The following is a 24,516-nucleotide window of genomic DNA, read 5'->3' as shown; positions in this document are numbered from 1 at the left end:
TCCCCCCTCGGACCGCAGGCCCAGGACGAGCAGAACTTTCCACTGCTTCTGTTCAAGGCCTCAAAGGGCCTGAGTCCCTGGAAGCCACAGGCCGAGCGCTGGAAACCCAAAGTCTCCGTGGTGCCCACCCCCTCGGGGTCAGGGTCAAGGTCAAGGTCAGGGCCGTGGCGGCAAGAGTGAGGAGTCCGGCTTCCCCACTGGAGCCCAGGGCCTTCTCACTGCCACGGGCCGCAGATGCAGCACTTGCGGGTTCAAACGGAGGATCTGGGACTTTCTCAAAGCACCAGGATTTGGGGCTCTGTAAGCCGCTGGGCACGGGCTGACCTCTCTGCAAACCAGGAACACGAATCACCTTAGTTGCACGGCTTAGATGCAACGGCGGGCGCGAAGCTGACGAGCTCAGGAAGTTATCAGAGCTGAGGAGCTCGCAGGTGACCCCAGGAGGGAGGAGAGACCGGAGAGAAGGCCCGCACCCGCGGGTCTCGGAAACACTACGGGCCGGGGGCGGGGCCGGGGGCGGGGCGGGGCGGGGCCGGGGGCGGGGCCGAGGGCGAGGGCGGGGCCGCGGCATCCACAGCTCGGCGCTCGGCTAGGCACCCCGTGCTGCTCAGACGAGCACCGAGTGATCGATGCCCCGGCAAGCCTGACTACCGGGCGGAGGAGAGGGCCGGAGAGTTCCGACCAAACCGAACAAGTGGTCGCCAGCCTGCGGGCAACTCGGCACCGCCCGTACTCGAGACAGGTGAGCGTGAGCAGCTCCAGAGGGCGGACGGCTCTGGCTCTTCAGAAGCGGAGGGGAGGACCGCGCAGGCGCAGTGTTAAAGACGAAGGGGGATGGGGCGGGGCGGGAAAGACGGCCTCGCGCGTGCGCCTTGGAGAGCCCCGGGGCCGCTCTGTCAAGTAGCGTCTCTGGGGCGTGAGTGGGAAGGGAAAACAGAGTCGGCGCATGCGCCGTGACAACGCCGCTGTGGGGCTCTCCAGCTTTCCCGCGCTGCGTGGGGGAGGGGAGTGTAGGCCCCGCGCGTGCGTGATGCTCACCTTTCGCCTGTCGTTTCGTTTTGCGCATGCGTGAGGCCTTCCGTGTCGGGGGGGGCTCGTGTGCGCCTGCGCAGTTCCCGGGGCCAGGGGACGGTCCGCGTCGTTGCAACGCTAATGCGCCTGCGCGAGTGTTTATTTCCTCGGCAGGTATCTTATCTCCCTGCGGTTGCTTTCGGGCCGAATCTACTTGGTCGTCGGCCTGGAGCGGGGCGGGCTGCACACCCGGGGGTGGGCCGCGAGCAGTGGCGGCCCGGGGAGGGAAGGGGCCTGAGGCCTCGGGTGCCCGGTTGCTGTGGCGCACCTGGAGGGCAGGGATTTCTGGGTCGGTAGGTGTTAACGCCGCGCGCAGGTGTCCCGCGGAGGTAGGTCGGTGTGCCCCGCAGCCCCGAGGTCGGGGAGGCAGCCGTGGGGCCGCGCCGACCCCCGACCCCTTGGGAGGCCGCGGGAGGTACCCCGGCGCAGGTGTGTAAGGCCGGCCAGGTGTTCGCAGACCTCTCGGGAAAGCTTCCCGAAGCTCCCCGGAAGCTCCTGGGGTCTTCAGCACGACTTTCGCGGCCGAATGGTGCCGCAATAAAATGGGAGAGATTTCAGAGCCTGTCCCCAGGAAGCCGGATAGAGGCTGCTAGTCTGGAAGGCACCCGGGGAAGGCTGCTCGTGACCGGCGCGCCGCCCTCCCCTCGCCCTCGCCCTCGCCCTCGGGGCGGTTGGGGTCAGCCCGAGGCCTGGGTGAGCCCTCCGGGCCGGGGTGGCGCTCTCTGACACGGCGCGCCCGACGCCCGCTGCGAGGCCTGCCGAGGTTCCCCGAGAAGCCACTTAGGGGACTACCCCGGGAGCTAGCTGCTGTAGGTTGGTTGGTTGGTTGGTTGGTTTTTAATATTATGCTTATTTATTCATGAGAGACACAGAGGCAGAGAAGCAGGCTCCACGCAGGGAGCCCGACGCGGGACTCGATCCCGGGACTCCAGGATCACGCCCTGGGCCCAAGGCAGACGCTCAACCGCTGAGCCACCCGGGGATCCCTGCTGTAGGTTTTTAAAGATAATTTAAGAGAGAATTCTGGGATGGGACGGGTGACCTCAGGAGGCTTTATTTTGCAACCAGCGGAACCCACTCGGGCTGTCCGCCAACGGAAGGCCGGCTTACTTAGGTGATGTGCTCCATGCAGATGGTGGATTTAGGAAGTGGGTGCAGGCTTCTCCTTTGTGTTTCATACAACAGACAAGAAGCCTTTTATAATGTTCGCTTTAGGCGGATTTACAAGGTTAGTTCGTACAACCTTTACGTGACCCCCATGTCAAGAGTATCGCTTCATGTATCAACAGGAAGGCTTTTTATAAGAAGCCAAGACACACTTGGCAGGATGAGCACTGGGTGTTATGCTATATGTTGGCAAATTGAACTCCAATAAAATATATATATATATATTAAAAAGAAGAAGAAGAAGAAGAAGCCAAGACACAGCCCACCAAGAGAAGCTATTCTATGGGACCTGTACCTGACCTCCCCCTGAAAGCTGTTCCATGTTGGCACTCAAAAGTCCGTTTACAAAGGCAGGACACAAAGACCACTCCGGCTGTTTCTGTACCTGACACCTGACCCTTACTTCAAAAAAAAAGTCTATAACCAACATGAGGTCTCCAGGCTAATACCTGTTGGAGTTTAGGAGACTGACTTTAACGTGATGATATAAGGCCCCTCAAGCTTTTTCATATGGCCTGTAATTAGGGTGAGCATAGCTCTCAGTTGGCCCAGAATAACCCTAGCTTCTGACTTGTCCAGTCCTAAATTGTAAATACTTAGGCAATATTAAATAAATACTGAAATTTACATATATGCGAAAGAAAGCTACTAATAGCACTCCAGATGCTCAGCTTGTGTAAAATGAAAATTCCTGCTTACAGAAGTGAAAGTTCCAAGCAATGAAAAACAGCATTGGAGGGACACCTGAGTGGCTCAGTGGTTGAGCGTCTGCCTCTGGCTCAGGTCATGATCCTGGGGTCCTGAGGTCGAATCCCGCATCAGGCTCCCTGCACAGAGCCTGCTTCTCCCTCTGCCTGTGTCTCTGCTTTTCGGTGTCTCTCATGAATAAATAAATACAAATCTTTTAAAAAAGAAGACATTGGAGAAAATCGTGAGAATAAAAGATTTTACAAGAGAAAAATGTATGCCAAACCAAAAAGAGGCCTATATTTAACGTCCTGGTTTGTCAGAAATATTCTATAGTTAACCCTCCTGTATCTGACTGCCAGAAGAATGTTTGGACAACCTCTCCTTATGCCCTTTCGTCTTTTGTGGAACTCTAGGAGGCCAAATTGAAGACCAATCTGCAATACCACTCTGAAATACTGTTTCACAGTCTATTCTTGACCCCCTCCCCTGGAAGACTGTTTAGTGTAACCTTTTATAGAAAGCAATTCGGTGAGGAATTCTGGGAAGCCAATCAATAAAGCCGGGCCACAAGGCTGCTCTGGCTGATGCCTTTCTCTGGAAAACTAATATAATTATCAAGAAGCTTTATTTGTCAGACTGATACATGGGGGATGTCAGGCCGATTTGTAAAGCCAGGACTTGAGGCCGTTGAGATGGGTTTCATGTAGCCTATACGTGACATTCAGTGGGGGGCTGGTTGTGTGCTGGCCGCTGCGTGTAGCCCATGTGAGACCACCTGCTCAAGAAGATAGTTTCCTACAGTCAGCAAAAGGGTGTTTGACCCAGGCAGCAAAGGCCCTTTGTCCCATAAGGCCGCTTCCCATGGTAACAGGAGCTAACGGGAGGGTTAATTAGTAGAACATAACCTGGTTCTTGGTGCTCCGAAGACACCACGGGAGATAGGTTGGTTTGTAAAACTAAGACAAAGCCTGGGTTTCACCTGACCCCCAGACACGGGCCGAAAGTATAAGGAAGCCTGTGTTTGAAACCGTTCGTGAGTCTACTTTGGAAGGCTGACATAGTAGGATGTGGCTCCTCCACCAATGGCTGCTTGATACGGCAACTCTTTAGAAGGCTAAATAATGAGAAGTTCTGAGAAGCCGTAAGATTAGAATTACTGTTAAGATTACTCAGATAATGACCAGCATACCACCTTCTCATGCAAAGTTGCTTCTGCTGCCAACACAAGGCCCTCTGGGAGGCTAGTGGTTTGTTGTTTTTTGTTTTTTCCTAAGATTTTATTTTTGAGTCATCTCTGCATCCAACGTGGGGCTCAGACTCATAGCCACAAGGTCATAGCCCACGCTCCACCGACTGAGCCGGCCAGGCGCCCCATGGAGGCTTGTATTTTAAGGTCAATCATGAGGCCCCTTGGGAGGCCATGCTGGAGGCTCATACAGAGTCAATCCGAAAAAAATCATTTAAAAAACAACCTCAGAGCTATCCTGAAGCATCTCCACCTCTGGAAAACTCTGTCACATAGTGTCACCATAAGTATCTCCAAAGACCTTTTTATAAGGCTATTATTCACTGAGGAACTCTGGATTAGAAATTAGTTCCTAAAGCTGTGTTATGTGGCTAAGAGGAGACCGTTTTGTACAGCCTACCTGAGGCTCTCTCCCAGAAGGCTATCTGACATGGCCATCTGTAGGAGGCCCTCTCCAAGGCCAGTTTGCAGAGTAGCCCATAGGTTCCCTGGGGAGGCTGGTTTACGGAGACCAAACGAGACCGCCTTGGGAATCCAGTTTGCAGAGCAGCACACCAGGCCACCTGGAGAGGCTCGCTCTGTAAGGCCTCTGTGGGCTCTGTGAAGGGCTGTTTTAGAAGGTCACCCTGAGAGGTCACTTTACAAAGTCTGTAATCTGCATCCCAGGGAACCAGTTTATATAGCCCATTTAAAATCCTCTGGGACGCCAATTTTTAAGGCCACCAAGAGACCAGTTTAGAAAGCTGGTATGTAAGGCCCCAGTGGAAGCCATTTTTATAGTAAGGCAAATAAGTGGTCTTCTGGGAATTTTTTTTTTTTTATAGACATTTGAGAGAAGCCAAGATATGAGGTCTTTTGAATACTCGAGATTTCTCAAGATTGCTTCCTAAGACATGTGAGTGGCTCCCAGGAGGGGATGAGCCGTGAAGCCACCAGGGAGGCCAGTTGATGGGCTCCCATGCAGTTTTGGGGTGGGTAGCAGATAAGGCCGTGCTGGAAGGTAGGACTGTGAAGCTCTCCCAAGAAGGCTGTTAGACCAACACAAAGACGTTTACAAATCCAGGAGGCTAGAGAGAGAAATCATCCTGGCCAGGCTCTCCGTCCCATCATTCATGGGGTCAGCGGGGAAGGATACCCCTTGCGCGCCAAGGCCCAAGCTAGGAGATAAAGGTCCAAAAACGATTCAGCCCTCACCCCAAAAGCTGAAGGGTGTTCTGGTAAACGCTGCCACGTACTATGCTGCTTAGTCTCCCAAATCTTAACTGTTCGTATCTGTAAAACCACACATCATGAGATTAGGAGGAACGTTTAGGTGACGGACATAAAACACGGAGCATTGACAAGGCACATAGTAAAGTGACCTCATTTGTCCCTGGACAAAATAAGACAGGGTTGTAGGGGAAATGATCACATACTTTCCTATCCACCTTACGCTGTGAGGTACAAATCAAATGAGAGGAAGAGGCAAGGTGGGGGAGCCATGGAATAGACGGAGTGAGAAGAGCTCTACATTATTGCTACAACTTTAGGACAGGCCCCAGAAGAGGTACTTCAGAAATAATGACACACAAGAAAGATGGGTCCTCTCCTGTCGTGAAGTGATGCGATTTTCTCATCTGTTAAGTGGCAGTAATCCCTCCATTACAGAGTCTTCTTGAGGGCTGAGCACCCCAATTCCCAGCTTTGTCACAGGCTGGCTGGAGATGGCACGGCACCATTCCTTTACCTATATAAGATCATGGAAGTGGGGGCCAGACGGCCTGAGTTTTACATCTCTTCATCACCTCTTCCTGGCCAAGTGCCTTGGGCAAGTCATTTAACTTCTCTGCTGTAGCTCCTTTATCTGTCAAGTGGAGATAAGGATACTTTCTTAGGGTTTCTGGAAGAATTAAAAAGTGCCTGGAGCACAACTGCCTTACAGTAACTAGTCTGTAAGTATGTTCTTGGCTGCACGGGGTCGGGGTCGTTGCGAGGTTTCGTGAGATAATCATGTAATACTCCCATTATTCTATCTGTTGTTCCTCGTGAGCTGGGGAGGAATGAGCTGAAATGGAGCCGAGAGGTAGGGAAGGGGCTGTCCGGCCTACCTTTAGGGACCACACCTCTAGCATTCATTCATGTGTCTTCACTTCACTACCTACTGCCGACTTCCTCATACACGGTGCTAAAGGAAGCCATGTATTTCCTCTCGCTCTGTTGTGTGGGTAACAGATGAGTGCCAGGGTGTCAGGGAAGTCTGGATAGGGGAGTTTATTAGTTATCTACTGCAGCATGTAACACATCACCATGAAGTTAGTGGCTTAAAACAACACATTTATTATCTTAGTTTCTTTGGGTCAAGAGTCTGGGTGTGGCTTAGAGGGGCCGTCTGTGTCAGGATCTCACAAGGCTCCACTTAGGGTGTCAGGACAGAGTTCTTATGCGAAGGCCCAATTAGACAAGGATCTAAACCCCTGTAGTGGTTGGAACAGTTCAGTTCCTGGGGGCTGTTGGGCCAAGGGCCTCAGTTCCTGGCTCGCTGTTGGCCCTGAGCCACCATCATCTGTTTGCCACGTGGACATGTCCAGCATGGCCGCTTGCTTCATCGGTGCACGCCAGCCAGGAAGGCAGTAGGGAGAGTCTGCTCGCCCTGGAAGTTACAATCTCATGTAACCTGATCGAGGGGCATCCCATCACCTTTGCCATCTTAGGCCAAAAAACAAAACCAAAACATAAAAAATGACTACACATATCAAACTTGGACATCTGTTGGTTAGAAGAAAATCATGGTTTTCTATTGCTGCTCTGACAAATTACCACAGCCTTGGTGGCTTGCAGTTCTCTAGGTTAGAAGGTCAACACAGGACTGCCTGGGCTAAAATCAAGGTCTTGGCAGGACAGCACTCCCTTCTGGAAGCTCCAGGGGAGAATCCCGTTTCCTTGCCTCGTCCAGCTTCTAGAGGGTTCCACATTCCTTGGTGTGTGACCCCCTCCCTCCATCTTCAAAGCCGGCAACACAGCATCTCTCTGATCCTTCTGCAATCACCTCTCCCTCTGACTCTGACTTTAGACAGGAAAGATTCTTTCAAGGACTGCTATATTAAATTGGTGGGCCCACCCACAAGATCCCAGACAATCTTCCCATGCCAAGGTCCTTATTCCTAATGGCATCTGCAAAGACCATTATTCTGTGTACTCACTCTGTTATAGGTCCTGTCAGCACCCAGGAGGAGGGAATTGGATAAGGGTGTTAATAACAACAGGAGGCAGGGACCTCTGGGGATTGCAGCTCTCCCCCTCGCAGGGCGTGATGCACCTGATACGGCTTCATCATAGGCACGTCTCCATTTGCCTTCACCATCCACCAGGGGATATTGGGTGTCGATGACTTATGTGGGCCTACTAGGGTCCTCTCACTTAACCAAAGACGCCAACCCTGGCTGACATAAGGAAGAAGACACTAATCAGAAGGCCACTGGGGCCGCAGAATGAATGGAACCTGGAAGGATGCCCTTGGGAGAGAACAAGAAGGAAAGTGGCCCTGGACCCTAGGAGTCAGGGGCGCTCACCGTGAGGCCTTAGCAAGGACACCCTGGTCCGGAAGCGGCCAGTGGGAGACAATGAAGAGACCAGCTGTCTCCAGTCCAGTTGATCTGCCTAAAGTTCACATTCAGGGGAGGCCATTCAGTGGCCCAGCTTTGCGCACGTACTCACCACTTGGCAGCACCCCTCCTGACCAACCTCAGTGGGCAAGATGAAACTCCGAGGAAACGGAGGTGTGTTAAGAAAGAGAAAAGGATTTTGAGCCACAAAACTCAGAAATACCCTCTGCGGTCTGCGCATCCATTTCTTCAACAATAGGAGTGTCTGCATCAGAGCCAGCCACCTGCTCTAACACACATCAACCATTTAGCGGCAAAACGATACAAGTTCTTTTTGGCTCCTGAGCCTGTTCCAGCAGGGGTGTATTTTGCCTGGTTGGGTGGCTTCCATGGCTCTGTCATCCCCTACGGCCCCCAAATCCTTCACTTCCCACCAGTGTGTAGGGAAAGCTTAGAGAATCTTATAGGAGGTGTGCAGGGGCCAGGCCTGGATGTGGCTCCATTGCTGACATTGGTCACACCTAATTGCAAGGAAGACTTGGAAATGTAGTCTTGTGTGCCCAGGAAGAAGATGAAATGGATTTCGGTGAGCTTGAAGGAAGCATTTGTTTTTGTAAATAAAGTTTTATTGGAACGCAGCCATGCCTGTTCGTTTACATACCATACACGCTACAGTTGCAGAGCAGTACCAGCAGTGACTACTGCCCGCCAGGCCTGAAATGTGGATTCTCTGGCTCTCCACGGGAGAAGTCCTTGACCCCTAGCATAGCACAGCCTCCGCAAAAAGCACGATGGTCCCTATTTCTTGGCATCAAATGAGATAGGGGATATAACAACTGCTGGTATACCTAGCACGTAGTAGCACAGGTGAATCATCAGTTGTGAGCAATTATGAACCTGTGAGAACCTAATCACATATTAGCTCTTCTGCATTAGGACTTGCCTGCCATCCATATATTTTCCCACCAAAAGCACCTTTCCTTTCTTTGTAGGTTTTATGTATTTCCAGGTTTCTTCCTGTGAAGTTAAGATCTCATTCCTTCAGTAGCCTTAATTGAGTGCCTATTATGAGCTGGGCTCTAGGGAAATATAGAGAAATAAGACCTGTTCTTGCCGTGGAGAAGCTCACCAGCTAGCATTGGAGAGACGGACATATAGGCCAGTATTCATAGTACATTGGGACAAGAGCTGTTAAGATAAGTCAAGAGCCATCCGAACACACGATACTGTCAGAGTCCTGGCAGGCTTCCCAAAGGGCATCATATAGAGTGGGCCTTAAAGGTTGGGTAGGAGTTTGCCAGAGAGGCAGGGTGTTGGAGGCATTCCAGACAAGGACAGTACATGTTCCTCCCTGAACACTTATCCAGTGCCCACGGCAAGTCTGATACTGTACCCCAATGTCGTGGTGACTCCAGACAGACGAGGGCCCTGCCTGCAGTTTATACCTGGCAGAGGCCACTGTAGAATCATGACACATGAGATGCTGTCACAAAGGACACGTAATGGGAAGCCATGGGAGCCCGGAAGGGAGGAAGTCTGGTCTCTCTTTTTGGAAAATAACTTTATATATTTTTTATTTTTTTATCACTTTATTAAAATTATTTTTTTCATCATGATAAGTGCACACTTTAATCCCCATCACCTATTTCACTTATCCCTCCCTGCACTCCCCTCTGGTAACCATCAGTTTGTTCTCTATAGTTAAGAGTCTGTTTCTTGGTTTCTTTCTCTCCTTTGTTCGTTTGCTTTGTTTATTAAATACCACATATGAGTGAGGTCATACAGTATTTGTCTTTCTCTGACTGACATATTTCACTTAGCAATGTATTCTCTAGCTCCATCCATGTCATCGCAAGTGACAAGATTTCATTTTTTATGGTTGAATAATATTCCATCACATACATGCGCACGCACACATGCACACATATGTGCATACACACACTATATCTTCTTTATCCACTCATCAGTTGATGGACACGTGAGCTGCTTCCACAGTTCCCCTATTGTAAATAATGCTGCAGTAAACATGGGGGTGCAAGTATCCCTTTGATTTAGCATTTTTGTGTTTTGGGGGGTCGATACTCAGTAGTGGGATTGCTGGGTTGTAGAATAGTTCTATTTTTAATTTTGAGGAACCTCCAAGCTCCTTTCCAGGGTGGCTGCACCAGTTTGCATTCCCACCAAGATGGGAATGAAAGAGGGTTCCCCTTTCTCCGCATCCTCACCAACACCTGTTGTTTCTTATGTTGTTGATTTTAGCCATTCTGACAGGTGTGAGGTGAAATCTCATTATAGTTTTGATTTGTATTTCCCTGATGATGAGTGATGTTGAACATCCTTTTCGCATGTCTGTTGGTCATCCATATGTCTTCTTTGGAGAAATATATCTGTTCATGTCTTCTGAGCATTTTTTAATTGGATTGTTTGTTTTGTGAGTGTTGAGTTGTATTGGTTCTTTATATGTTTTGGATACTAACTAACCCTTTATCAGTTATATCATTTGCAAATAGCTTCTCTCATTCAGTAGATTGCCTTTTAAGTATCTATTTTTTAATGCTCGGTGGTTGACATTTTGGCCAGTGAATGTCATCATAGAGCCAGCTCCCCCTCCCCATCCCCTGCCCCAGTTTGATTTTATGAAGATCTACAAATGTGTATATTTAGGTGTGCAAGATGATTTGTTGCTCTAACTGTTCTTTCTTCTCCCACCACCTTCATCTGACTAGACTGGTAGAGGGCCCCATGGCTGAAGACACCCAAGAGCCCCTGGCAGGAGCCGGTGCCCTCCGGGAGGCCCTCCGGGCGCTCCTGCCCCCCACTAAAGAGGAGCTGGCCCTGGAACTTGGGGAGAACGTGGAGCGCAGCGTGGTGCAGCTGCTGCAGGAGGCCGCCGAGCTCTTCTGCGGGGGCCGCCGGAGTGAGTGCCTGCAGGCTAGCGAGGCCATCCTGGACTACTCCTGGGAGAGACTCAACACCGGGCCATGGCGGGACGTGCACAAGGACTGGCGCCGCGTCTATGCCTTCGGCTGCCTCCTGAAGGCTGTGTGTTTGTGTGAGGAGCCCGGGGACACCACCGCAGTGGCCGCGGCCCTGAAAGTCTGTGACATGGGCCTGCTGATGGGTGCGGCCATTCTTGGGGACATCCTCATTAAAGTCGCTGCCATCCTCCAGGCGCACCTCCGCTCGGGAAAGAGGCCTGGCCCAGGCCCAGCCCAGGAGCCACCCAGCATGAAGGTATCTGGGTGAGATTGCCACTCACCACACCTCAGGTGCCCCCCGCCCCCAGCCCCATTTTTTCTAGAAGGAAGGAGTCACCTGTCCCCAGGGGTGAGCCTTCATGGCATGTTTACCTCTGGCTGAAAATAACATCTCCATCGATTTAGAAATGGAAAGGCTTGGTCTGTTTTTTCAATTCTTGCCCCCACTTTCTACAAAAGCAGTGCCCCTTTCAGGAGAGAGGGCGGGTGGAAGCCCTGTGGCCAAGAGCAGCAGCTCGAGGTGCTCGTGCGGGCCAGAGCTGCAGGCAGCCTTTGTGGTCAGCTGGCTGAAGCGTCACCTGTGTCTCAGGCTGCCTGGCTCTCTGTGCTGCTGAGTTGGGGCGAGCTACTTCCTGCAGCTGCCTTCTGGCACCGTGGCTGATCGGTCCCGGCCTTGAGGTCCTGGCGTAGGTGGCTCCTGATGTCTGGGGCCGACGAAGAATAGCCCGCAGAGCTGAGGGTGGGTGCAGACAGGGCCTCGGGTCCCATGCGTGCAGCCCTCACCTACGAACCCCTGGGTGTATCTGTTCCCCGGGAGGAAATAGGGCTGTTACACAGGCATGTGGGGAAATGTTCAACCTCCTCTGTGGTTAAACAAAAAAAAAAAAAGGCGAGAACAGCGAGGTAGCCATTTTTGGCTATGAGGTCAGCAGACGACGTTTTCCTTACCACCCAGTGCTGCCGAGGATGCCAGGGGGGCCGCCGGCGTAGTGTGTTGGTTGACCTTTCAGGAGCAGGGTGGACATGCAGATCCAGGGGCAAGTGCCTGTGTCCTCAGACCCAGGGGCTCCCTTCCCCTTGCCACATCTGTCCCAAGGGAACATGGAAGTGGCCCCGTACCCAAGACGGAGCTCGTGGGGTCAGTGGCCTTGGGGTGCGTGTGTAGCTAATGGGGGGGAGCTCACGCTCTGGACTCTGTCTGTCTGGCTTCATGTTCCCAGCAGCTCCCCAGTGTCTAGGCCCCTCTGTGCCTTCTCCATCCCCACCCCCCATTCCCAAGTCTGTAAGGGGGGTTTACTTAGCGACTCTATGGAGCACCAGCGGTGGCCCAGATGTGCCAGGCGCTGAGGGTACAACACAGAAGGGCTCCTCCTGGAGCCTCAGTTCTAGGAGGCTGTAGAGGAACGTCATCTCCCTGTGGTGAGAAAGGTGAGGGAGGTGGCTTTGCTCACATAGGGTGGGCAGGGAGGGCCTCTTTGATGAGGGCAGGTGTGAAAACCAAAGCAGGGGGAATACCAACGCTGAGAACAGGCAAGTGCAAGGCCTCATTTCTGGCCCGCGGGGGCAGAGGAAGCAGACACCCACCCCCGCCAGTGATCCTGGGTACTCTACATGAGAGGTCCCGTCTCCCAATAGCATAACAGATGAGGAAACTGAGGCCCGAGAGAGTGACTTGCTCATGTCACTCAGCTGGGAGGAGGGTGAGCATGTTCTGGTGCAGCCACTCACACGACCTGGACTGGACGGCACAGAGTCTTGACCTGTGGCTCAGCTGCTTAACCTGTGCATTCCTGCTGGGGCATCAGCAGCCACACGCGTCACAGGCACTCACAGTCCTGGGAAAGGGTCCTCTTACAGCAAGTGGCATTTGGGGTGGTAACTTTTCCCTTCTTGTGGAGTTTCAGCAAAAGCCGTCTGTTCTTTTTACAATGGAGCACGTCAGATGAACTAGTAAAGGAAGAAACCTGGATGTCGCCGGGGAGGACTCGGAGAAGGCAGCGCAGGGACAGTGCTAACAAGTGGTAACTGCCACGATCAATGACAGATTAGGCCAGCCTCCTGTGGACGCAGATGCCCAGCCCGACGCCTCCAATGTTAACTTTTCTGCACTCTTTACCATTGTGTTTTGATTTAAACAGAAAGCAAGGTATGACCCTGTTTCGGTTCCAGACATGACGTCAGAGAGAACGGTCCCCCGGCTTCACTGTCCATCCCTCGAGCATTTCAGGAAGTACTTTTTGGTTCCTGGGAGGCCTGTGATCTTGGAAGGCGTGGCGGACCAGTGGCCGTGCATGAAGAGGTGGAGGTGGGTGGCTCTGAGTATGGGAGCTCCCTCTGCCTATTCCAGCCCCCACCTCCACCCCCACACCCCCGGCCCCGAGACTCTCCAATTCCGCCTCCCTGCATCCCAAGGAAATGCAGCCTCGAGCTCACTTCCCGACTGGTCCCAGCGGGAACTGCCAAGGGTTAACCAGGGATTGCAGGTGCAGTGCCCCAAGCTCGTGCCAGGGGTTGTAGGATCCGCACCTTCCACAGCTCACTTGCTCTAAACAGGTGTGCTCACCTGGCACTGTGGCATTAGGTCTGTTAATGCCATTTTTTGGGATTTGAGGGGTTCCATGTACTCGCCCAGGGGCCCTGAGGTCAAGAGCAGAAGTGAGAACCCAAGACACATCCTATCCCCTCTCAGCGGGGCTCCTGGGCTTGCTCCCTCCTCACCTCTGCTCCTGGTTCCCCCTCAGATGCATGGTGATGAGAGCAGGTCAGGCCGCTGGACAGGGGCCATAATGCCACAGCTGGGGAGATGAGCAGGGGCCTCTGAGACGGTTGATCAGGTCCCCTGTCTCTGGTGGGGTGTGGAGGGAGTGCTTCCCGCTGAGGCCATGTGAAGAGTTCTGGCTGCCGGGGCCAGTGCCCCATAAACGTTCATTATGTGATTTACTGCGGACCAGCGCCAGGGTAGGCACCTGCCATGCTTTCTCTTTCTCTGATTCCCGTCCTAAGAGACAGGTACTGTCATCACCTTCTTTTACAAATGGGGTAAACAAGAACTTCCCAAAGGTCCCTGGGCAGGGCCAGGGCCAGGCCGCCCAAGTTCAGAACCCAGGCACTTCAGCACCCCCGCCGTGCTGTCTGCCGTTTTGCTCAAAGAAGGTCTCTCAGCTCTGAGACAGGGTGAGCAGTGAGAACTGCGGGGCCGTTGGCCAGCAGGGAGATAGAACCTCCCAGCAAGAACCTTGGCAGATGGCCTCCCTGGGTCTCTCTGCAAAGCCACGTGGCACCGGTGGGCACATCACCCCACATGTCCGTGCCCAGTGCCGTGGCCAGCAGAGTGGGGGTCATAGCAGCCCTTCCCTGTGGGGTTGTGTGGGGACGAGAGGAGGCCAGTGTGAAGCACATGTGGCGGGTGCCCGGCAGGTCGCAGCAAAAGCGACCATGCTGACCATCCATTTTCGTCTCCTAGTTTGGAGTATATCCAAGAAATCGCCGGCTGCCGGACTGTGCCGGTGGAAGTTGGCTCCAGGTACACGGACGAGGAGTGGTCCCAGACGCTCATGACGGTCAACGAGTTCATCAGCAGACACATCAGGAGTGAGGTACGTGGTCGTGCCTCCCCTCCTGCAGTGCTCGCGGTGGGGAGCACACAGGACCCTGGGGCGCTGCAGGGGTCAGCAGGGGTCAGAGGGCTCGGTGGGGGCTCAGGGCGAGAAAGGCCAGCCGCGCGGCAGACAGAACACTGGCTCATTTCAGGTCCTTCTATTTATTATTTTTTTTGGTAGAATTCAGTGGGGTTTTTTAATGTCTTTATAAGACACTGTAGTGCCGCCAGCCCCACTATCTAATCCCAGAACATTCTCCTCAGTCCCGAGGCCATGAGCAGTCGCTCCCTCTTGCGCTGCCCCCCTGTCCGCAGACACCCGCTAATCGCTGTTTCTGGACAATTCTGGTGTATACACAGAATTGGATGATATGTGGCCTTCTGTGTCTGGCCGCCTCCGGCACCATGCCCTCAGGGTTCGTCCACGCCATCACACGTGTCAGGACTCGGTTCCCTGCTGCGGCTGGGGAGCATCCCCTTGGGTGGGCTCAGCACACTTTGTTCATGCGGCAGCTGACGGCCGTTCGGGTGGCGCGCACTGGCTGCCGTGAAGAGCGCCGCTGGGAACGCTCCTGTACCACTTTTTGTGTGGACGTGTGTTTTCATTTCTCTCAGGTGTATACTAGATGTGGAATCACTGGGTCACACGGTGACTCTGCGTTTAACCGTTTTTGAGGAATCGCCAGACTGTTTTCAAAAGCAGCTGTGCTGTGTTATCATTTGAGATTCTTTTTTTTTTTTTTTAAGATTTTATGAGCACTGGGTGTTACATTATATGTTGGCGAATTGAATGTAAATTCAAAAAAACACTAAAGAGTAAAGAGAAAGAGAGCACGAGCAGGGGAGAGGAGCAGAGGGAGAGAAAGAAGCAGACTCCCCGCTGAGCAGGGAGCCCCATGTGGGGCTTGATCCCAGGACCCTGGGACCATGACCTGAGCTGAAGGCAGATGCTTAACTGACTGAGCCACCCACCCAGGCGCCCCTTATCATTTCAGATTCTTAACAGTAAGAGCAGGGGGTGGCTTCCCTTTCCTGAGGTCCTGGAGGCAGAGAATGTAGCCTTTCTGCCCTGGAGTTCCCAAACCATTCCTCTGGGCTCAGAAGGGAAGCCCGCACGTGGCACACAGACCCTTTAAGGGGAGGGTGTCCACCCAGCATCCGCGGTCCCGGCCACCCTTCCTGGCCCAGAGAGCAGAGTCCTTCCCGAGGTTGGGGAATTTCGAATCAGTGGACTCTTCCACACACTCCCCACGTAGGAGGCAGCCCCAGGCCCCAGGCCCAGCCTCTGGAGAGTTCTGATCCGGTTTCATCGTGGGTCTGCTGCAGTCGAAGGGTCCGGATGGTGACCCTGCTGGCTGACAGTTTCTCCCATTGGCCTTCTCCGCATTGTAACTGCAAGCTCCTGAGGGACCCCCACACACACCCCCACCATTACTCTGCCTGCCCCCATCATTTCCACTCTTAAGTGTCCGGCCTCCTCTGCTGGGGCCCAGGGCGGTTCTCTGGGCTGCGGCCTCCTCTGGCAGTGCTCACAGACATCTGCCATTACTGTGTCTCCTGCCCTCCACACCCACTCCTGCTCACTCCGCCGTCACCTGGGGGCCTGGAGAAGGGAGCTGTGCCCCAGAGCACACCTGCTGCAGCGGCCTCACTCCATCTCCCTCTGCTGGAAAGAAGCCTAGTGCCTGGAGCAGAGGCCAGAAGCAGAGGTGCAGTTTGTCAAGTAGGCAGGAAGGCAGGCTTTGGATTCAGGTACAAAAGTGTTAACTCCAGAGATGCATGGTGGCTCAGTGGTTGAGTGTCTGCCTTTGGCTCAGGACATGATCCCAGGGTCCTGGGATCGAGCCCCACATCTGGCTCCCTGCATGAAGCCTGCTTCTCTCTCTGTGTGTCTCTCATGAATAAATAAAATCTTAAAAAAAAAAAAAAAAAAAAAGCGTTGACCCCAGCACTGTGTCGTTGGCTGTGTGGCCTGGGGTGGTCATCTAACCTCTCAACGCCCAGTGCCCTGACTGTGGGTGAGTCAGGGTTAGTTGGGATTACTTAGAGGTTACTAATGCCTTCCTCAGAGGGTCGTGGCGAGAGTAAAACACAAAGCTCTAAGCGCAGCGTGGTTAGTGCCCCATTAACCTGACTTAGTGTCTTTGGGCCAGAACATCCGCAACAGCAGAGATCACACAGATCCGGCCCTGCCCACCGGGTCTGGCATGTTGTGACTTCCACGGTGGTCAGCAAGAGAAGGGAATGAGGGAGAGGGCTGGAAGCACAGAGTCTCAAGGGATCCTGGGGAGGAGCCTCAGAGCCCGTGGGAGCCAGGCTGTGGCTGGGGGCGTGGCGGCCAGCCCCCCGGGGGCTCTACCCACACCGACCCTTCCAGAGCCCACACGCACCTCCCAAGAAGCCCAGTTAGTAAAGCTGGATCTTGTCATCCATCTGATGGATGTTCACCAAGTGACCATCTCCCAGGAGTACAGGCTAGGCCGTAGGCAGTGGGCACTCACGGTTTTGCTGGGAAGACAGTACGTGCTGAATTTTGGGAAAAGAAGCTGGCTGAAGCTATTAGAATTTGAACTGTACACACTCCGTGACTCAGTGGTTCTACTTTTGGGGGACTAGAATATTAGGCTGTTTGTGGGAACACTGGCAAAATAACCTGACTGTCCACAGCAGGGGGAGCGGGGCAGTTGAATTAATGGGGGTCCTGGCTATAAAACACGAATCCATAAAAAAGATGATGCAGATCTGTGTGTGCTCACCTGAGGAGACATTCGTGAGGTTGTCGTTAAATGAAACAAAGACTTCAGAGTAACACACATAAGATGATTCCATTTTTATTGAAAAAAGAAATCCTCGTGTGCGCGCAGCCTCTTCATTTCCAGGGGGAGCCTGAGCCCGGGGCAGTCCCTACAGAGGCGGCCCCAGACCCCGAGTCTCCCCGAGCCCCAGCCCCACCCGAGACGGGTCACAGAGGGGACCAAGCGAACCCACTGGAGGGCTGTGGCCGTGGCTGCCTGCGGCTGGGGCGCGCCCGGCTCTGAGAGCCCCTGAGCAGTAGTCCCCGGGGCGTGTCCCTCCACGACTAACCAGGCTTCTCTGTCACTTCTGGTTTCCCTTCTGCGGATTAGCCCAAGGACGTCGGGTACCTGGCGCAGCACCAGCTCTTTGACCAGGTGAGTCTGAGACCGTGCCCCGTCCTTGACCCACCCACCCTCTCCCGCCCTCTGGGCTCAGAGCCCAGGGAGGGAGGCAGGAGAGGCTGGCAGCCTCGTTGGCCACCCCCAGGTGTGGTGCGCGTGTCCTCCGCCCCAGCGGGCAGCAGGAGAGCAGATGCGGCTGCCAGGTGGCCAGTGACAGACCAGGCGTGCCAACCCCAGGGCCCGAGCCTGGGGTGGGGGGATGAGGAAGCCATGGCTTGGACGGAGGTGGCCCCTGCGAGGGGCGGGGGGAACCAGAAGTCTGAGTGGGTGTGGTCAGAGCTGAGGAATGGGTCCCAGGGAGCCACGCGAGGGTGGCAGGCTCTGCCCCGACCCGGCAAGAGCAGGCCGCTGCCTCCCCTGCCCTGGAGTTCTCCGGGGGTCCCGGCACTGCCCTCACCCCATGTCAGTCACCCACCTGTGAGGCTGTCTCCAGGCTCCATTCCCCCAGGTGCCCAGCCCCGGTGGGCCAGATTGAAGACCCTCAGGACAGGCTGGCTGGAGAGCGGGGCTCAGGGGGCTCCAAGCAGGGTAGAGAGGCAGAGCGAGGCCCAAGGGGCCAGAGGCGCCTCTCGCACCGAGGCCCGGGCACTGGCCTAGTCCACCTGCCTGGAAGGGTGCATTCAGGAGAGCGGAGCGAGAAGGGGGGGGGGCTGGGGCCCACCTGGGCAAGCCTGGAAGGCCAGACCAAGGGCTCTGATTCAGCTGCAGGGCAGCAGGGAGCCTGGGAGGTTCTGAGCAGGAGGGTCCCGGGAAGAGGAGGTATCCCAGGAGATCCCTCAGGGGAGCCTGGGAGAGCGTCCAGGGTCCAGAAGTCCTGCATCGGCTCTTTCTCGCTCACCTGTAGGCCCTAAGAAGGGGGCACCCCAGCGTGGCCTCCCAGTGCCCCGGGAGCTGATGGAAATGCAGGATCACTCTCAGCCCCCACCTGGTAACAGCGCGGGTCACCCAGGGCCCTGAGCACCTGGGGGCTGGGGTGTGCTCACTCACAACACGGTCAGGGGACCCCAGGGGCTGGCTGGCGGGAAGTGAGAAAGTCAGGACGCGCCATCACGTACACAGGGACCTTTGCTCTGGTGGGGACAGGAGGAAGTACCCCCAGAAGATGGGCGGTGCTTGCGGGCGGGAAGGCGCGTGGGCTCTCTCCTCTCTGCAGTTCGCAGAGCAAGGCACACTCATCATAATGAGAAGAAACAGACTGTTTTTAAACGCAGACCCAACGAGGGAACAAAGTGAAGAACCATCGCCTTCTGCATTTTCAGAGCTGCCTGGTTAGGCGGAGACAACCTGAGGGCTTATCCCGGGGAGATCGTCGAACAGTCTGGCCTTCTGTCCACCCCCTCCCCGTCCCCCTCACTTCACTCTATCCGTGGATCGAGGGCTGCAACACCCCCACCCCTGGGCCTGGGCTGCCTCGCGGGCCCCTCTGCACCATGTTCTGGGCCCGGTGGGGGGTGGGGGGCAGGATAAGGAAGAGTTGTCCTACCCCCACCCCAGAGCTGGTGAGGGGCATGTCCAGGAGAACAGAGGCAGTGCGTGGAGGGGGCTGCGCGGGGAGGAGGGTCCTTGCGAGCCCAGGGCAGGGAAGGCGTCTCCAGGAGGCGACGGAGAGGGCCTGAAAGGCGAGCAGTCTCCAGCCGTGGAGCGGATAGTTTGCCCATTTTTTTTATTGGGTTGTTTATCTCCTTCTGAGTGTCACGAGTTCTCCGTGTACGTTCTGGGTCTAAGCTAGTTGTCACTGTAAGCGCCATATCTGATGCGAGTCTAAACAGAGCCAAGAGGGGGCCGAGAGGGGGCCGTGCCAGCTAGGGGAGCAGCGGGGCTGGGCCCAGAGCCTGGCGGGGAGGGATGCAGCAGGTGGGGCTGAAGAGGCAGGACACGCGCTGGGCAGCTGGGAGGGTTGGGGTGTTTCTCAGGTGGCCGAGGCCCCATCCTGGAGGGGAAGGGAAGGTGGGCAGCTGTGGACGCGAGGGGACCTCCAGGAGGCTGCTGCCAGAATCGGCGGGGAGCTGATGCCCGTGGAAGCTGACAGGCTCCAGACAGGTGCCAGCAGCTGGCACACCTGGATGCAGGTGGCTAGGCGAGTTGAGGGAAAAGTAGCTGTCAAGGAACACTCTAGATTTGAGACTGAGCGCCCGCTCAGGGGAGCCGGGGATCCAAGAGGGACTCTGCTGGTGCCTGGGCCAGGCCAGACACCACAGTGGGGCTCAGCAGGGCAGCACGTGGCCGGGGCCAGGACGGGGCTCATACCCCAAAGGGGGAAGATCTGGGGGGATGGGGCACGACTGTGCCAGGTCTGCCCCGGGGCGGGGGGCCTACTCTCACTGCCTGTCCTGGCAGGGGACCCTGCACACCAGAACTAAAGGGGCCGGAGCCAGGCCGGGCTGGGCCTCTGGAATTAGGGCTTGGAGATCCCGCCTCCTGCCCTCTCTGAAGGAAAGGGGGAGTCTATGGGAGCAGGCCCCGACTGTGCCATCCCACGTGTGTGGCCAGCCTGCCCCCTGACCTCAGTCACACCCCCCAGGGGTCCCGCGAAGCCTCCATGTCCTAGAGCAGCCATTTTCGACTTGACTAGACCAAGAGGAAGCCGTCTTAGAAGTGGAAGGCCAAGTGCCCCATTGTTTTTAAGACGAACCAAGCCCTTGAAGACATTTTCCTTTGGACGGCCACCTGGGTCTTCACCTCAGCTCCCCAGAGGGGTGCTTTCACCTCTGCTGCCCAGACCACCACCTGGCAGGCCCTGCACTGCTTTCTGGGGCCTTCTTGCCTCCACCAAGCTCAATGGCTCCCACCCAAAACCTCTTACTGCCTTTCCTTCCAGGGCCCCCCATCATGGAAGAGTTTGGCCACCACACTAGGCTTCCCTTTAATTATCAGTCATGTCCAGGAAGCATTCCTTCTCTTGGGGGGGGCGGGGGGCTGAATCCTTGGCCAGTGGCTCTGATTACACCATTTGATCAACCAGTCCCATTTCAGAGATCCTGATGTCATCAGGGACCAGTCAGCTTCTGAGCATTCCATGGTGAGGTGAGGTGAGGGGCTCAGATGCAGTCCCAGCTAGAAGCAGGTGTGCAGTGTCACTGAGCCTGGTGGTGGTGGAGAAGCAGGAGGTTCCCAGAGGCCTTTGGGACCGGCCACCCCCACCCCCCCCCACACTGGCCAACAGGACAGGGGACCCCCAGATTGGGAACTTGTAGGTTACCCCCAGAGCAGTGGACATAGCAGCATTTCTGTATGTCTGCACAGGCTGTTTGAGACAGAAGAGCCTGAGGCCCCTGCCATTCCTAGGGATCGATCAGTGGCTTCTCAGCATCCTGGACTCAGAGCCACTATTATTGAAAGGGTGGCCAGGGTCTTCCTGCAGCCGCCCGGGCAGAGCAGGGAAACGTCACTCTCAAAATACCTGAGGAAAGTAGCAGAGGGGTCCCCGCCTTGGCACCCATTAGGGACCAGACTTGGGTTTCTGTGGCATTTCCCCGAGCCTCCGAGCCACCTGCCCCAGCTGCAGGCAGCCTTGGAGGTCTGGGGCTGCAGGGGGCTGTGGCGGCCTGGCCTCCGCGGGAGCGAGCCGGCATCCGCCGGTGAGGAAAGCGCTCCCTGGCTAGCCTTCAGGAGGCCACGGGCCGGGGTGTCCGGACCCCAGCCAGCCCTGGGCAGGGTGCGGCCCCCTTTGCCGGGTGCAGCCCCAGCCAGGGAGGACGCAGGGCTAGAAGAAAACTCTAGGGGGGCCACTGCTTGCTGCTCGAAAGCACCTCTTGTCAGCCGGCCGGGGACAGTGGCCGGGGCGGGGGAGCCGGCAGCCCCTTCCTTGTATCTAATTCATTTCTACGCACCATCTGGCTTTTGCCCTTTGATTACTTACGTACCAGGATCCTTATTGTTTTTGTTATTTTGTATGAGCACATTAACCCTCACGGACCACAGTTCAAGTTTCTCCCTTTACTGGTCTTTGTATTAATGAACGTATTTAAAATGTGTGCGCAGTGGCTGCTTTCTCGTTAGTCAATTTTGGAAAATCTTCCTTCCCAGAGATTTGATAGCCAATTCCATTTTCTTTCTGGTTTTTCTTTTCATTTGGTTTTCAAAAACATTGCACTCTTCAGAACATCGCGAGCTGGTGTTTTTAAGTGCAGAACAGTACTATCAGGTTTTTCGAAAAGAAAACAAAAATAAAATGCATAGGCAGAGAAACAAGTCTGGAAAGAAAATTATATGTAACTCTTAACTAATAATTATATATTTCTTTTTTTTTTTAACATTGTATTTATGTGTGAGAGAGAGAGCTTACATTAGGGGAGGAGCAGAGGGAGAGGGACAAAGAGACACTGCTGAGCACAGAGCCCAACACAGGGCCCGATCTCACGACCCTGAGATCATGACGTAAATCAAGAGTCAGACGCTCAACCGACTGAGCACCCAGGCGCCCCTGTATATTTATTTTTTCAATTGGTTTGTAAATTCCCCTACAGTAAAATGCAGATGCAGTCGTGGTGTTACCCAAAAAGGCAGTGTGTTTGGCCCTCCTGGGAGATGGCCTGTTGAGTGCTGGCTGGTGTGTCCCCCCAGCCCTGGCTCAGCCTCCACGTGTGCTTGGACACCCACAGATCCCGGAGCTGAGGCAGGACATCAGCATCCCCGACTACTGCTGCCTGGGCGACGGGGCGGAGGAAGAGATCACCATTAATGCCTGGTTTGGCCCCCAAGGCACTGTGTCCCCCCTTCATCAGGACCCTCAGCAGAACTTCCTGGTCCAGGTGGGAGATGCTCCAGAACATCAGCCTTTGCCTCCTCCTGCCCAGCCCCGTGAGGCCTGGCCACGTTATCCGTGTTTAAATTCCAGAGAGGGATGTGGGCAAAAATGAAAACACAGGGATGGCACCTGGCCCCTGGCCCCTGTGGGGCCCTCCCTCCGGCTGGGGCTGCTTCCAGATGTGGTTCTGGGACCAGGAGCCCCTGGGATCCTGGCCGTGTCCCTAGGGCAGAGCAGGGCCGGGCGCCGTCTCAGGGCGGAGCGGGCATCCCCACGCTGCCTGCCTTCGCCTCAACCAGGTGGGCATCCCCGTCCCAGAGTCTCTCCCCAGATAGGGCACGGCTTCTCGGCCACCGGATGGTGTGTCCTGAGACCCAGAGAATTTAACAGACGGGAACATTCTTCCAGCCCAGAGGCTCTAGAGAGAGGCTGTGAGCTGGGCCCAGGAGCCACTGCTTGGCGTCAACGCCAGTCCTGGCACCTGTCAGCTCGGTGACCGTGGCCACTCGGCCAGCCTCGCTGGTTACTGATCCGTGATGTATGTGGAGGCTGAACCTAGTCCCGGCCTAGAATGCGCGCCGCAGGGATGGGGCAGTCTGGGCACGGGGAACAGCATGTGGGCAGGCGAGGAGAGGCGCGGGCGGATGGTGGGTCCCGGGACCTGCCCTCGGTGGAGGAGGCAGCAGAGTGACGAGTCCCCGTCCCCCAGGTGATGGGCAGGAAGTACATCCGCCTGTACTCCCCGCAGGAGTCCGAGGCTTTATATCCACACGAGACGCACCTTCTTCATAACACGAGCCAGGTGGGTACATGGGACCCTGCGTGACGCTGCACATTCACCCCCTCCCGCCAGCATGCCCCGCCCCTCCCTGGGTCTCGGGAGGGTGGGCAGGAGACAGCTCGTGTTTTCCTCAGGTTGACGTGGAGAATCCTGACCTGGACAAGTTCCCCAGGTTTGCCGAGGCCCCGTCCCTGTCCTGCATCCTGTCTCCCGGGGAGATTCTGTTTATCCCGCTTCAGTACTGGCATTACGTGCGGGCTCTGGACTTGAGTTTCTCCGTCAGCTTCTGGTGGTCGTAGCCACAGTGCAAGGATGACACGCCAGCAGCAGCTGTGGCTTCACGCGTCCCCAGCTCCGCAGCTGGCCTGGCGCCAGGTCCCAGCATTGAGACCAGCCCACCCTGGCCTGTGCCGAAGCCTGTGCTGGAGACCAAGCTGGGCGGACACGGGCGGGGGGCCCCGCAAGGTGCACGCTTCAGGCCAGGGGCCGGCAGCAGAGCCAGGTGGGCGAGCCCCCAGAAGGACGCTGCAGGCCGACACCCCATGGAGACCATGGCACCGAGGCCTGAAGTGCTGCGGTCACAGGCAGCAGCATGTGCAGTGACAGAGCTGGGATCTGGGCTTGGCTCCCTGGACTCCAACCCAGCCCCTCGGCTTACTTGCCGTGACGGTTGGGACAGGTACCTCATCGGGTCATGGTGTGGAATACAGGGCAGCTGGAGCGCCCGCCAGGACGTTCGAGAGGTGGTGCGTGGACAGCCCCCGCAGGTCCATGAACGTAGCTGTCTGATGTTAAGAATTCTTACGATTGCTACCGACTAGTCTGTCCTGACTGGGTCTGACAGGACACCCCAACACGCAAACTCTGGAGAGATGGTGCTGGGCAAGGGAAGGGTCCTGTGGGCTCGCTCAGCCCAGCCCAGCCAACGGCGGGAAGTCCAGGGAGGTTTAGTTGTTATCATACACCCACGGCCTGACACTTTCCAAGTGTGCACCCTCCCAGTAGCCAGTTCCTGAATCATGAAACCACCATCAGCAGCACCCAGGAACCCCCGTCGTGCCCCTCAGTCTCACTGGTCCCCCTCTTGCAGATAGCCTTGCCCCCAGGGGAGCAGATGGCCCTGCAGTCAGCACCAGGGCCCACAGGCTCGCTCCGGAGCTCCAGGAGCCAATGAGGTGCAGCTCCCGCAGCAGGGGCCTGGCCACTCAGGTGGACGGGCCTGGCAGACACGCGGACCCTGGGTAACCGGGTGGGGTGGGAGGCACCGGTGGGCAGCTGGAACTCTTAGCTGCTCGTTTGAGCTTTATCACTTGGGCTCCCGGGTTTGGAGCAGGCAGATGGGGGCAGGGCGGGGGGCGGGTGGAGCCTGTAGGATGGCTGGAACTCACGCGGGGTGAGGGCTCCCAGGGCACAGGCCGAGGCCGAGGCCAGCTATTCGGGAAGTGGAGGGAGGGCTCTCT

The 24,516-nt window shown here is 55.7% G+C and overlaps 1 protein-coding gene across 5 annotated transcripts; it reads left to right on the top strand.

Moving 5' to 3' along the window:
- Nucleotides 1–588: 588 nt before the first annotated feature.
- KDM8 (lysine demethylase 8) lies at nt 589–23,873 on the top strand. 5 transcript variants are annotated; one of them, XM_038540000.1, is made up of 8 exons: nt 589–742; nt 10,482–10,989; nt 12,872–13,038; nt 14,197–14,329; nt 17,457–17,501; nt 22,130–22,279; nt 23,024–23,077; nt 23,191–23,873. In XM_038540000.1, the coding sequence occupies exons 2-8, from the start codon at nt 10,498–10,500 to the stop codon at nt 23,353–23,355; spliced, it is 1,206 nt and encodes a 401-aa protein (XP_038395928.1). In that variant the 5' UTR covers nt 589–742; nt 10,482–10,497; the 3' UTR covers nt 23,356–23,873. The 5 variants fall into 5 exon arrangements, with proteins under 5 accessions (XP_038395928.1, XP_038395924.1, XP_038395925.1 ...); XM_038539996.1 differs by having other exon boundaries at nt 22,985–23,077; XM_038539997.1 differs by lacking the exon at nt 589–742 and adding an exon at nt 1,089–1,185 and having other exon boundaries at nt 22,985–23,077.
- Nucleotides 23,874–24,516: the final 643 nt, after the last annotated feature.

This window comes from Canis lupus, chromosome 6 (assembly GCF_011100685.1).
Source record: "Canis lupus familiaris isolate Mischka breed German Shepherd chromosome 6, alternate assembly UU_Cfam_GSD_1.0, whole genome shotgun sequence".
NCBI classification, from domain to species: Eukaryota; Metazoa; Chordata; class Mammalia; order Carnivora; family Canidae; genus Canis; species Canis lupus.
The sequence above is the reverse complement of the archived record's forward strand: the minus strand, read 5'-3'. Positions and strand labels throughout refer to the sequence as shown.